Source organism: Aotus nancymaae, unplaced genomic scaffold, assembly GCF_030222135.1.
Source record: "Aotus nancymaae isolate 86718 unplaced genomic scaffold, 86718_ANA_hifiasm-v0.15.2.pri h1tg000036l, whole genome shotgun sequence".
NCBI lineage: Eukaryota > Metazoa > Chordata > Mammalia > Primates > Aotidae > Aotus > Aotus nancymaae.
Window position 1 is genome coordinate 583633 of NW_026988450.1, and position 14681 is coordinate 598313.

Sequence of the window (14681 nt, forward strand, 5' to 3'; positions counted from 1 at the left end):
TGCTGACCCCATTTTCAGCACCCAGGCAGCTCCACCTGAATGACCACCACCAGCGCGCCTTCACCTCACAGCACGTGCCAAAAGGTGGGCCACAGGTTTGCGACTGAAAAGTATGGAAGTGGTGGAGTAAAGCAAGTTATGTTGCATGTGTCTCAGTTCCTACGAGTAGATAAGAAGGCAGCAAGCCTTGCTTCTAAGTTCTTCTCAGTTTACTTCCACAGAGCCGAGCTTCCCTGCTGGTGCTCTCCCAGGGTTCTGTCGTGGGCCCTCACCTCTTTGCACATGTCCTTCCTCTGAGCCCTTGCTCCCTCCCAGAGCTGCACTTCTCATGAAGAGTTGCTTCCAGCCTCTCGGCACTGTCCGCCTCTGGTCACCAGTCAGCCAAGAGCAGGTCCTGGTGCCTGTGGCCTCTGCCTCCCAGTCCCTGTCACTCCACTTCTGCCCCACACAAACCTCTCAGGGAAAGCCATTCAGTCCCAGGCCTTCCTCTGCTCGATGCATTACGAGGCTGCTTCCTGAAGCTGGGGTTTGACGCAAACCCCCACACCCACAAGCCTGTCCTCGCAGTAGCCTTGCCGTTACTCTAGCATGGCCCAAAGCATCCCTTCACCTGGACTGCAGAACTGCTCTGAGCCTGCTCACCCCAACAGTTCTCAGTCCCTGTCCTTTTCACACTCTCCCTCCCCGCACCCCCAGCTCCAAGGCTCCTCTCAAAGGCCCCTCCATTACCCAGTCTCTCCGGACACTCTCCCCATTCTCCACCAGGATTAAGCCTTCTCTCCCTAGAATGCGCTTGCTAATTCTACCTCATCTTACAATCACCCCTTTATAAATGCCTCACCCACCCCTAAATGCTCTGAAGGTCACTCAACAATGGATCGGGGATAATCTACTGAAGGATTCTTCTGGAACTCCCAAAAACCAACATCTGCAGCATGGTAAGTGCCTAGACAACATTAACTGAATTAAATTTTAATAGGCTTGATTATGAATTACAAGGAAACATAGATATAGTCAGAAATGTCTCCAGACCTGAGCTCTGCAGGAATTTAGTGGGGAGGCTATTTTAAGCACACTTTAGCAACGCAGCTTACCTTTCACTTTGTTATCCACCTCGTCCCCGGGAAGGCCCAGCCTTTTCTTCCCAAAATCAGGCCCCACTGACTTCAAGGGTACTCTCTGTGACCTTTCACTCCTCTTGTGGGCAAACAGCAAGGAGTCAGAGGAGGGGCCGGTGTGGTCGGCCAACGGGTCAGTGCTGCTCCCGGTCAGCCAATCGAATGAGCTTCTTCCATCTGCAACATGTAATCAGAGTGGCCAGGCACTCAGCACCACCCAGCTCTGCAAATGGGGCAGGGCCACCTACCAGGACACACCTGGTGGCACCCTAGGCCTCCATGCTCACCTCCAACTCTGGGCAGAGGCTCTGTCAGGTCCCAGGGTATGGTCCAAGGAAAACCGGGTTCGTGGACCTCAGCGTCCCCATTTGTTAAGTAAGAAGCACGCCACGTTCTCTGACCACAGGAATAACATTTTGTATCTACTAAAAGGTGCTAAGAGCCCCTGACTTCTAATATTAGTGTCATAGTATTTGCACTGTGACTATTCAAATTAGTCCCACTTCCAGAACCAACAAAATGTGAAAAAAATTACGTAAAGGAAAAATGTTAAAGGGTTTATAAAAATCATTAAGATATTTTACTCTACAATTTGCACTTTGCTCATCAAAGGAAGCAGTTAAACATCTGAGAAAGAACAGTTTAATAAACTATAAATCTAGTCAATGCTGCTCTGCTTTGGGGATAAGATGACTTAAATTTGCTGCACCACGTTTTTCTGTACCAAACCAAAACCAAAACATACATATACTGAAACTTTCTCTGGTTTTTCTGGTCAGAAGTAATCCATTTCTTAGAAAAATTATAGCAAAATGGGCCAGGTGCAGTGGCTCACGCCTGCAATCCCAGCACTTTGGGAAGCCAAGGCAGGCAGATCACAAGGTCAGAAGATTGAGACCATGCTGGCAAACTGGTGAAACTCCATCTCTACTAAAACACAAAAGATTAGCTGGGTGTAGTGGTACACACCTGTAGTCCCAGCTACTTGGGAGGCTGAGGCAGGGGAGTTGCTTGAACCTGAGAGGCGGAGGTTGCAGTGAGCCAAGATTGCACCATTGCATTCCAGATAGCTGGAATAACCACAGGCGTGTGTCACCATGCCCAGCTAAATTTTTAAAATCGTTTTGTAGAGATGGGGTCTTTCCATGTTGCCCAGGCTGGTGGAGAACCCCTGGGCTCAAGTGACCCTCCTGCCCCAGCTGGGGTAACAGGAGTGAGTCACTGCACCCTGCCTCCACAGCGCTTTTCCTCTTGCAAAACTGAAATTTTATGCCCATTAAACTATAGATCCCCTTCCCCCCTTCCCAGCCCCTGGCACCTAGCACTCTACTTTCTGTTTCCATGAGGCTGACTGTCCTAGGAACCCCTCCTGTGACTGACATCTACCCTGAGTGCTTATTGCTTTATGCTATTATCCCTTACTTCTCTCGCAAAAGGCCAATGCTCTGTGACAGAGGCTGCCCACAGGTCAGAGTGCTGTATAAGTGGCCGGAGGACCGGGTTACTGTTACCTGCAGTCTGTGTCGGTGTGAAGTCATAGTGCTGCTGGGTGGCCCTTATCTGCCCCGCCGACGACCAGCGAGCTGAGAGGGACCCTTCCTGGGTACGGGTTTGGAGAGTGCCCTGAGAGGCCTGGGTCTCCACAAACATCGGAGTGAGAACAGTACTTCGGAAACGCCAGTCAGAATCAATGGTGTATTCCTGTATATAAGGAAGTTTCCAGTGAAGTGATGCTCTTTTTGTAGGAACACTGATATATTTCTATTTAAAATCCAGTGGTACCATCAGCATATCTGTACCATAACTTCATATGAGCTGAAGAACCTTCTGTAATTTAAAACTTTTAACTAAGTGATTTGCCAATTAGAAAAACTAGTTAACTATTGAGGGAGAAAATCCAACTTTCTTAATGTTTGCATAAAAAGGCTTGATATCATGCTCAGCACAACAACCCAAGTCAAGTGCCCCAACTCACTCACACGTGCACATGACACTGGGACAGATCCTGAGTGTGTGGGTGGGACAGAGGGGCCCTGCCCCAGGAGCTCTCTGACACCTGCCCATCATGCCCACCATTAAGGCTGCTGCGAGACAGCACAAACTCAGCATCTACTGTGGGTTGGGAGGAGGGAGGGGAGCGACAGCCACGGCCATCCTGAGAAGAGAACTCTAGGGGAGGCCAAGAGGGTGAGGCCAGGAGACCTTCAGGTGGGAAGAGCAGAGGCACGAGCTTCAGAAAAGGATGTGTGAGTATTTGAGAAGGCTAAGAGCCAGTCAAAGCTATTAAAAATGTTCATCAACAGGAAAACCTTATAATACTCACTACCAGGAGAGAGAAGACCACATTACCTGAAATTCGCATTCTGACAGAGGATGCTCGAACATGGGGTTTGGATAATCTGGGCTCATGCTGGTCATTTCAAGCAGAAAATTTGTTGCTAGACTTAAGAAGTGCACTTCTATCTTAGGAGAGTATAAGGAATTCAGTGCCAGCAACCGGTCCAAGGTATTTGAAGGTAACCTAGTTTCATGGCTCCAGAAATTTCGAATAATTAACCTGAAAACCAAAGAGGAAAAAGCATACTGCTCAGACAATGGAAAAAGGGAAAGGATGTGCTGTACAGGGTGTCCCGTGGAGAGGGCACAGCTCTTCACCCACATGAAGCTTAACAAAGAGGGAAACCACATTCACAATATCTAAAGTATATCCTGGCACCAGGCACAGTGGCTCACGCCTGTAATCCCAGCACTTTGGGAGGCTTAGGTGGGCGGATCACCTGAGGTCAGGAGTTCAAGACCAGCCTGTTCAACACGGTGAAACCCCATCTCTACCAAAAATACAAAAATTAGCCAGGCGTGGTGGCAGGTGCCTGTAATCTCAGCTATTTGGGAAGCTGAAGCAGGGGAATCGCTTGAACCCAGGCCGGGGAGGTGGCAGTGAGCCGAGATCGTGCCACTGCACTCCAGCCTGGGGGGCAAGAGTGAGACAACTTCTCAAAAAACAAAAAACAAAACAAAAAAAAGGATAGTCTGAGTTATGAAGCATATCCACTGAAGGAGCAAAGGATGGGAATATTACAAAAAACGTAGCATAATTAACAAGAGGGGAGAAACTGGGTGATTTTATTCTCTTATCTCCATTCCCTGGGAAGTTTTCAATGATGAGTACATAATATTAACTATTTGAAACCAAAAAAAAAAAAAAAAAACCATTTAAGAAATTACATGAAATCCTTCACTGCCTTGCCAAAACAATTCACTATAAAAATTATTGCCATAAAATACCCAAAACTTATATTAATTGAATACCAAATCAGGGCCAGGCATGGTAGCGCAGACCTATAATACCAGCACTTTGGGAGGCCGAGGTGGGTGGATCATCTGAGGTCAGGAGTTCAAGACCAGCCTGGTCAACAAAGTGAAACCTCATCTCTACTAAAAGTAACAAAAATCAGCCGGGTGTGGTGGAATGCACCTGTAGTCCCAGCTATTTGGAAGGCTGAGGCAGGAGAATCACTTGAACCTGGGAGGTGGAGGTTGCAATGAGCTGAAATCGTGCTATTCCACTCCAGTCTGGGTGACAGAGTGAGACTTCATCTCAAATAAATAATTCGGTCCTATAATTTATGAATTCATATGAAATCCAAATACAATTTTAAGAAGCTCCATGAATTTAAAATTGTAACGGAATAGAAAAATAAGTGATACATAGAAACATATAAAGAGCGTGTGTCTTCTTACATTGCGGCTGGGCGCAGTGCTCACACTTACGATCCCAGTAATTTGGGAAACCAAGGCAGGAGGATTGAGGCCAGGCACTGACGACTAGCTTGGGCAACATAGTAAGATCCTATCTTTACAAAAAATAAACAATCAGCCGAGCCTGTATTCCCAGCTACTCAGGAGGCTGAGGAAGGAGGATCACCTGAGCCCAGGAGTCAGAGGCTGCAGTGAGCTACAACTGTACACTCTTGCACTCCAGCCTGGGTGCCAGAGCAAGACCTCATCTCTAAAAACTATAGTAATAAAAAAACATTTATGCCCTTCTTATATAGTCAGTATCTGGTAAGAAACACATATAACTGACTTACTCAGGGCAAGCATTTTAGAGGGTAACAATTACCATTTACACTTTCGTATATAACTAACAATAATGGTTTCTTCTCATTTCTAAGGTTTCAAACACTTCATTTTCAATATTAACACTTGTAGCACAATCTTAAGTGCGTGTGTTAAATGGGAAACAGAGGAACTGTCATTATAGACTTTCTATTCATTTTGAAACACTTTATCTCACTGCCGTAGCATACGGCATTTGGTCCATACCACTGTTTCAAGAGTGTTTTTAAGTTGTCAGGATTTTAAAGTCTTCATAATGTGCTTTAAAATACACTTTTACTAAACATTAGGAAATGCAGAAAGCAGAAAAACTGCTAATACTGCAAACATATTTCTAAAATTCCTGAAAAATGCTCTATACTACCTTAGAAAGCAGTACCCTTAACATTTAATTGTTCCAACCCAGTTATTGAGGGGAGCACGTACTGAAGTCCAGGGTTCTCATCGATCAGTCCTTGAATCAGCACATCTTTTGTCAACTTAAATATTTCCTGGGAGTCATTATCTGTCTGACTTTCTGAATCTCTGTTTGAGGAAACAACAAAATGACAAAACATTAATGCTCAATTCTTGCCCTTTTGTTCAACTACAATAACACTGTCTAGAATTAAATTTTAAAAGGCTGGCTTTTCCCGTTAGACTTTAGATCCTCAAATCACAGCTTGCCCCCATCATGGGTGTGTGCACAAGCCTTGAGAACCCATCCTTGCTCCCAGCAGGGGGAGAGTGGAACAGGGGGATGGGCCCACAGGAGGCCAGGTGGTCTTGTGACACTCAGCTGTGGTGGTGCGGTAGTGCCCGGTGCTCCCAGAGGATAAGGGTCCTGGCAGAGTTCATCTCCTTAGTCTTGCCAGATTTTAAAAGGACGACTATGAAAATAGGTTTTATTCGCACAACACTACACTTTTTCACTGATTATTTCACACAGGTATGTGAAATGAGTTCTTAAAAGGATACAATATAATAAAATAAATGTGTTTTAATTATGAATCAAATGATTTAAAAAAATGCATTATGTTCCAGAATGCCAGACTGGACCCAAATGATCCCTAAAAAGGTAATATAAAATGTCAATGGTGCCAGGGCAACAAGGCAAAACCTGCTCTCTACAAAAAATAAACAAAATTAGCCCGGTATGGTGGCACACACCCATAGACCCAGCTACTCAGGAGGTTGAGATGGGAGGATAAACTGAGCCCAGGAGGTCAAGGCTGCAGTGACCTGTGATTCAAAATATATATTAAAAAAAATAGTCAATGTATAGCTTACCTGTAATTGTCATGAATCCACATGAGAATATTATACATCTGTTCCCTACATGTTGTAGAAGGATGGGAAATGAATTCCACAACCGGGTTCAGAAGTTCTCGGAGTTCAACTGGTCTTAACTTTGGCATCACCTTATAAACTATGTCCAAACATACTTTTTGTCTTTCATCATCTCTATGGGAGAGGTTTTAAGAACACACAAATTTAACTATTTTTATTATTGTACTTTCAAAGCATGAAAGACAAGTTTTGCTTCTTTGTGCCATTCAGTCATTTCAAAATTTGTTATAATAGATAATACACTTATATAAAACTTACATTCTTAAAATAATCATGGGCCAGATTATTAAATATAAGACAAATTACTTCAATGTGCTATCCTACATTGGATACTGAAATAGAAAAAGGATATTAGAAGGAAATTGGCAAAATGGAAGTAAAGTCTAGTTTGGTAAATAGTAATGTTCTAATGTTAATTTCTTACTTTTGACAAATTTACCAAGATTATGTAAGAGAGGAAAGTTGAGTAAAGGGCTTATATTGAAATTATGTGTATTATTGTTCAATTTTTCTGTAAATACAAAATTACTTCAAGAGAAAAGGCTTATTTTTAGCCCCGGCGTGGTGGCTCATGCCTGAAATCCCAACACTTTGGGAGACCGAGGCGGGCGGATCATCTGAAGTCAGGAGTTCCAGACCAGTCTGACCTACATGGTGAAACCTCATCTCTATTTAAAAGACAAAAAAATTAGCCGGGTGTGGTGGCGTACGCCTGTAATCCCAGCTACTTGGGAGGCTGAGGCAGGAGACTCGCTTGAACCCATGAGGCGGAGGTTGCAGTGAGCTGAGATTGCGCCATTGCACTCCAGTCTGGGTAACGAGCGAAACTCTGTCTCAAAAAAAAAAAGAGCTTATTTTTAGAAAAACCTAACAATGGCAAACAAATTATTATTTTTTTTTTTGAAAGAAAGAAAGAAAGAAAAAAAATGAAGAAGAGGAAGAAAAAGGAAGAGAAAGAGAGAGAGAGAATGGGAGTATTGCTTTCTTGCCCAGGCTAGAATGCAGTTTAGTAATGGGTATTGAAAACCTCTTTTATACCAATAATTATACTTGATGTAGACAGGAAGGAATAAGGGAAGAAAATAACAAACAAGCAGCCAACCAATATTTCATTTAAACCTATGAAATGCTATGCGATTACTGAGGAGTGATTTACTTCCAATTATGTAGTCACTTTTGGAATAGGTGTGAGGTGGTAATGTATGTTTTGTGTATTTGAAGTGGAGAGTTCTATAAATGTTTATTAAGTTTACTTGTTCTGGGTCTGAGTTCAAGTCCTGAATGTCCTTGTTAATTTTCTGTCTCGTTGATCTATAGAATCGTTAGCTCTTCTTGTTACATTGATCCTTTTGCCATTATGTAATGTCCGTCTTTGCCTCTTTTGATCTTTGTTGCTTTAAAGTCTACTTTATCAGAGGTGAGAATTGCATCTCCTGCTTTTTGTTTATTTGTTTATTTTTACTCTCTGATTGGTTGATAAATCTTCCTCCTTCTCTTTGTTTTGAGTCTTTGTGTATCGTTGCATGTGACATGGGTCTGGATACAGCATACCAATGGGTTTTGGCTTTTTATCCGATTAGAATATATATATAGGTTTAATACTGGCGTTTGATGCTAGCTGGCTGTTTTCCCCATTAGTTAGTGTAAATTTTTCATTGTGTTAATGCTCTTTGCTTATTGATATATTTTTGGAAAGGCTGATATTGGTTGTTCCTTTATATGTATAGTGTTTCTTTCAGAAGCTCTTGTAAAGCAGGCCTGGTGGTGGTGAAGTCTCTAAGTACTTGTTTGTTGGCAAAAGATTTAATTTTTCCTTCGATTATAAAGCTTAGTTTGGCTGGATAGGAAATTCTGGGTTGAATTTTCTTTAAGGATGTTAAATATTGGTCCCCACTCTTTTCTGGCTTGTAGGGTTTCTGCTGAGAGATCTGCTGTAAGTCTGATAGATTTCCCTTTATGGGTAACCTGACCTTTCTCTCTGGCTGCCCTTAGTATTTTCTCCTTCATTTCAACCCTAATAAATCTGGCAATTATGTGCCTTGGGGTTGGTCTTCTTGAAGAATATCTTTGTGGTGTTCTCTGTATTACCTGGAGTTGAGTATTATCCTGCCTTGCCAGGTTGGGAAAATTTTCCTGAATGATATCCTGAAGAGTATTTTCCAACTTGGATTCATTCTCTTCATCACATTCAGGTACACCTATCAAACGTAGATTAGGTCTTTTCACATAGTCTCATATTTCCTGGAGACTTTGCTCATTCCTTTTCATCCTTTTTTCTCCATTCTTGTCTTCTCGTTTCATTTCACTGAGCTGGTCCTCGACTTCTGATATCCTTTCTTCTGCTTGATCAATTCGACTGTTTAAACTTGTGCATGCTTCGCCAAGTTCTCGTGTTGTGTTTTTCAGCTCCATCAATTCACTTATATTCCTCTCTAAATTGTCCATTCTCGTTAACATTTCGTCAAACCTTTTCTCAAGGTTCTTAGTTTCTTTGCATTGGGTAGAACAAGTTCTTTTAATTCACAGAAGTTTCTTATCACCCACGTTTTAAAACCTGCTTCTGTTATTGGAACACACTCGTAATCTATGAAGCCTTGTTCCGTTACTGATGAGGAATTGCGATCCCCTGTAGAGGGAGAGGCATTCTGATTTTGAGTATTCTCTGCCTTTTAATGCTGGTTTCTTCCCTTCATTATATATTTATCCGTCTGTCGTCTTTGTAATTACCAACTTTCTAACTAGGTCTATGAGCTGACGTCCAACTTGTTGATTCCCAACGCCGAAATCTGAGCAATCCACTGCGCCGGCCAAAACAGCGGTGTTAAGATTGATGATGCTTTTCTGCCCGGGAATCTCCGGACTCTGCACCAAGAACTGCGGCGCTAAGGTGCCAGCAAAACCGCCGCGCCAGCCACAAGAGTCGCCCTGGCGACACGTGGGGCTCCTCCGCTGGGAATCTTCTGGTCCGTGAGCAACAAATATTCATCTGAAAGTGTGGCATCCTCTCGTTCTCTGCGCTTTCACTGGGAATTACGAGCCCGAGCTGCTAGTGATCAGCCATCTTGGATCTCACAAATTATTTTTTAAAATGACTTCCAGTGCTACGTGGCATATTGTATAGTGAAGTTAAGTGCAATGTGAGCCCTAAATGAGGCAAATAGCTATTTCCTTGTTTTGACTCCTTACAGCACCCAGCTGAATGCCTCACACAGTAGATACTCAGTGAATGTAAGGATATTAGGACAGTGACATACATTCTTTGTTACTGACACAGTGCATGTTTACCAATAACATCACTATGTAAAAATACGTCCATAGGAGGGAGACAAGATGGCTGACTAGACGTAGTCAGGAGGGCCTCTCCCATCAAAACAGAGCAAAATAGTGAGTAGACCACATGCTTTGAAGAGATCTTTGGAAAGAAAACACAGCATCGATAGAGAGGCAACGCAGACACTGAGGCTGAAGAGGGAGGAAGCTGCGAAGCCTGCACGGAGTCTCCAGGTGCCAGGACCTGCTCCTGGCCTTGATCTGGTCCTAAGGAAGGGGTGAGTGGAGTGACTATAAAGCCACCCACACTTGCTGCTGAGCTCTGGGATACTAGTCACAAGAGATCCCACAACCCCCACAGACATTTGAATTGGCAGGGATACGTCAGAGTGAAGGCGCAGGTAGAGCACGAGCCTACATGGAGCCCAGCGGGTCTTACTCAGTGTGGGGCAGCTCCAGTAAAAAGTGACCCCAGGGACCCATGGCTCCAGGCTCTCACCTTGCTCTGAGTTGCTCTAGTCCCTGCTGAATGCTGGGCTGGGAAAGAGCAGAGCTGTCCTTCCTGTGGGTCTGGGGCGAGTCTGATCTGCGCGCCTATCTGTCCATTTCCCAGCCCCTCCCCTAACCCTGGCTGCTTCCACAAGAACATACACACAGCATAGCCTCCACTACCCAGCCTGAGTGCTTTGCCAGTGGCCTGGGAACACTTCAACCACCCCAGCACAGACGTTGCTTGATTCCGAAGGGACAGAGGACAAAGTTGTGGGCCTGGTCTCAGCCCCCAGCATGCAACGAATATAGAGTCAAGATCTGGGGTCAGAGCTCAAGCTCTGCTTAGAACATTGAGCAGAGTGAGATGTGGGTTCGTGTTCCAGCATGAATGCTGGGTGAGCCCCTTCCACAAGGCTGGTCTGTGAAGAGTGAGGCCTGTTTGCCAGCTTTGCATCTGCCTAAGGAATCCTGTGGCATGAAACACGTAACAGCCCAGCAATCTTGGCGCAGAAGGCATGGCTTACGCTAGCTGGTCAGGCCAGCTACAGGGGCAGACACCAGCAGACTTGGCTGAGGGAGCATGAGCTGGGCAGTCCCCACAACTGTCAGTTGGGCAAAAACCCCAGGCTGCGGGCAACAGACTGCAGGCAACATAGAGCTGCACAACCATGACATCACCCTGCCCTGAGATCCCCCACCCTTGACTTACTACACCAACAGACCACCCGCAGACATACTCCACAACCCACTCTGACTCTGCCAAGCACAGAGGACCAGCGGGCCTCCAAAATGCTGCCGGTCTCCTGGTGACCTAACCTTCAGCTCAGGCCACTGCTAAGGGGTGGGGAGCACAGCCAGCCAGGGACCCCCACCTTGGGGTTCAGGAAATGTGAGTATGGCACCAGTGACTGTAGGGCGCTGCTCTAGGGCCTGAGAATGACCCTGGTGAGAGGGGTTGTCTCCTTCCCCCTATCCCCCAGAACAGAGCACTGTGCTGAACGGACTCCAATCTAAGAGCCTATGTGCTAGGCCTTACCCTTAAGTGCCATATACTGGATCATAGTCTGAATTAAATCACTAAAAAAAATTCTTCTAGTATACATCACCTGTGAAACCCAATGCAAGAACCTAGCATAAAGAAAGACCCTACACAGAGCCTCAGGCCCCTGAAAGCACCCAAAAAGGAAGCCAATCGATTATACTCAGCATACACCACAATCAAACCCTCATGGAAAATGACGAATATGAAAACAAAAGGCCCCATCCAAGCTGCAGCAACTCCAAAAAGATAAAGGAACAGCATCCTCGCAGGTAACAAAGAATTAGTGCGAGAGCTCCAGCAGGTCAAAGTACCTCCTGGCCTCCAAACAACTGCACTACCTTCTCAGCAATGGTTTTGAGCCAGACTGAAACGGCTGAAACGACAGAAACAGAATTCAGAATCCAGATGTCAAGAAAACTCAAGATCCAAGAGAAGGCTGAAATCCAATCCAAGGAATCCAGTAAAATGATTCAAAAGTCAGAAGGCAACACAGCCATTTTAAGAACGCACAAGCCAGGCGCTAGGGCCCCATCTGTATTCCCAGCACTTTGGGAGCCTGAGGCAGGTAGTTGCTTCAGTTGAGGAGTCTGGGGCCAGCCTGGGCAACACGATAAAACTCCGTCACTACAAAAAATACAAAAAATTAGCTGGGCATAGTGGTGCACGCCTATGGTCTCAGCTCCAAGGGAGACTGGGGTGTGAGGATCAACTGAGCCCGGGAGGGAGAAGCTGCAGCCGCGAATCATGATCACACCACTGTACTCTGACCTGGGTGACACAGTGAGACCCTGTCTCAAAAAAAAAAAAAAAAAAAAAAAAGGACGGAAGGAGGGAAGAAGGGAGGGCCAAAATGAACTTCTGGAATTGAAAGATTCACTACAGAAATTTCACAATACAGTTGGAAACATTAACAACAGAAAAGACCAAGCTAAGGAAACAATCTCAGAGCTTGAAGACCAGTCCTTCAAATCAACCCAGTCAGACAAAAATAAAGAAAAAAGAATTCTAAAAAATGAACAAAATCTCTGAGAAATAATGGATTATGTAAAAAGAACCAAACCTGTGACGTATGGGCATTCCGGAAAGAGGAGAGACAACTTGGAAAATATATTTGAGATATAGTCCATGAAAATGTTCCCTATCTCACGAGAGAGGTGGACATGCAATTTCAAGAAATTCGGAGAACCCCTGTAAGACACTATACAAGACCATCTCCAAGACACAGTCATCAGATTTTCCAATGTCAACGTGAAAGAAAAAATTTAAAGGTAGCTAAAGAGAAGGGTCAGGTCATTTACTGAGAGAACCAACCCCATCAGGGTACCAACAGGCCTCTCAGCAGAAACCTTAAAAACCAGAAGAGACGGGGAACCTATCTTCAGCATCCTTGAAGAAAACAAATTCCAACCAAGAATTTCATATGCTGCCAAACTAAGCTTCATAAGGACAGGAAAAATAAAGTCCTTTTCAGACAAAGAAGCACTAAGGGAATTTGTTACCACTAGACCTGCCTTATAAGAGTTCCTTAAGGGAGTGCTTAACATGAAGCAAAAGAACAATACCAGCTACCACAAAAACACACCAAAATGCACAGCCCACAGACACTATAAAGCAACTACACAGTTAAGTCTACAAAACAACCAGCTGACAATGAGACAAACCTCACATATCAATATCAACCCCGAATGTAAATGGTCTAAAGGACCCTTTTAAAAGCCACACAGTGGCAATTTGGATTTAAAAATAAAGACTCAACTATCTTCTCTCTTCAACACACCCATCTCACATGTAACACTACTCACAGGCTCAAAGTAAAAGGATGGAGAAAGATCTATCACAAAAACAGAAAACAAAAAAAAATGCAGGGGTCACTATTCTTTTATTAGAAAAAACAACTTTAAACCAACGACAGTTACAAAGGATAAAAAAGGGCATTACACAATGACAAAAAGTTCAACTCAACAAGAAGACTTAACTATATTACATATATAAGCACCTAACTTTGGAGCACACAGATTCATAAAAAAAGTTCTTCTAGACCTATGAAGAGACTTATACAGCCACACAGTAATAGTGGAAAACTAACACTATACTGATACTGTTAGATAGATCAGGAAGGCAGAAAACTAACAGAAATTCTGGACTTAAACTCGACACTTGAACAATCCAACCCAATGCATCTACAGAACACTCCACCTGACAACCACAGAATATACATTCTTCTCATCTGCACATGTAACATACTCTAAGATCAACCATATGCTCAATCCTAACACAAGCTCAATTAAATCAGAATCAAACCCATACTCAGACCACAGTACAATAAAAATAGAAATCAATATGAAGATCTCTCAAAACCACACAATTTCACAAAAATTAAACAACTTACTCCTAAATGATTGTTGAATAAACAGCAAAATTAAGGCAGAAATAAAAAATTATTTTTCAGTTAAGGAAAACAGGGACACAACATATCAAAGTCTTTGGGATGCAGCTAGAGTAGTATTAAAAGGCAAGCTTATAGCACTAAATGCCTACATCAAAACATTAGAAAGACCTCAAATCAACAATCAAACATCGCATATAAACTAGAAAAACAAGAACAAACCAAGGCTGGGTGCAGTGGCTCACGTCTGTAATCCCACTTTGGGAGGCTGAGGGGGAAGATCATCTAAGGTCAGGAGTTCAAGACCAACCTGGTCAGCATGGTAAAACTCTGTCTCTACTAAAAATATAAAAATTAGCCAGGCCTGGTGGTGTCTGCCTGTAATCCCAGCTACTCAGGAGGCTGAGGCAAGAGAATCAGTTAAAACTGGGAGGCAGAGGTTGCAGTGAGCTGAGGTCGCACCCCTGCACTCCAGCCTGGGTAACAGAGGGAGACTTGGTCTCCTAAAAAAAAAAAAAAAAATCAAAAAATCAAAAAATCTCCAATATCCCTGCATGATATAAACCCTCAGCAAACTAGGCATCAAAGGAACATTTGTCAAAATAATAAGAGACATCTATGACAAACCCACAGCCAATAACCTACTGAATGACAGCAAAGACTGGAAGCATTCCCCGTAAGAACTGGAAAAGACAAGGGTTCCCACTCTCATCGCTCCTATTCAACATAGCACTCGAAGTCCTATGGAGTGCAATCAAGCAAGAGAAAGAAATAAAACATATCCAAATAGGAAAAGAAGAAATCAAACCATTCCTCTTCTCTGATGGTATGATTCTATACCTAGAAAATCCTAAACACTCTGCCAAAAGGCTACTAGACCTGATAAATGACTTCAGTAAAGTTTCGGGATACACAATCAATGTAC

At 43.7% G+C, this 14681-nt stretch overlaps 1 protein-coding gene across 2 annotated transcripts in view; it reads right to left on the bottom strand.

Annotated features, from left to right (window-relative positions):
* PRKDC (protein kinase, DNA-activated, catalytic subunit) overlaps nucleotides 1–14681 on the bottom strand; it is a 184532-nt gene that overhangs the window by 53928 nt on the left and 115923 nt on the right. For both annotated transcript variants that reach the window (XM_064384164.1, XM_064384163.1), the window contains exons 55-59: nucleotides 6507–6680; nucleotides 5664–5762; nucleotides 3468–3675; nucleotides 2630–2819; nucleotides 1095–1295 (exon numbers count right to left, since the gene is read on the bottom strand). In XM_064384164.1, coding sequence (XP_064240234.1) covers nucleotides 1095–1295; nucleotides 2630–2819; nucleotides 3468–3675; nucleotides 5664–5762; nucleotides 6507–6680 — 872 coding nt within the window. The remainder of the gene's footprint in view (nucleotides 1–1094; nucleotides 1296–2629; nucleotides 2820–3467; nucleotides 3676–5663; nucleotides 5763–6506; nucleotides 6681–14681) is intronic.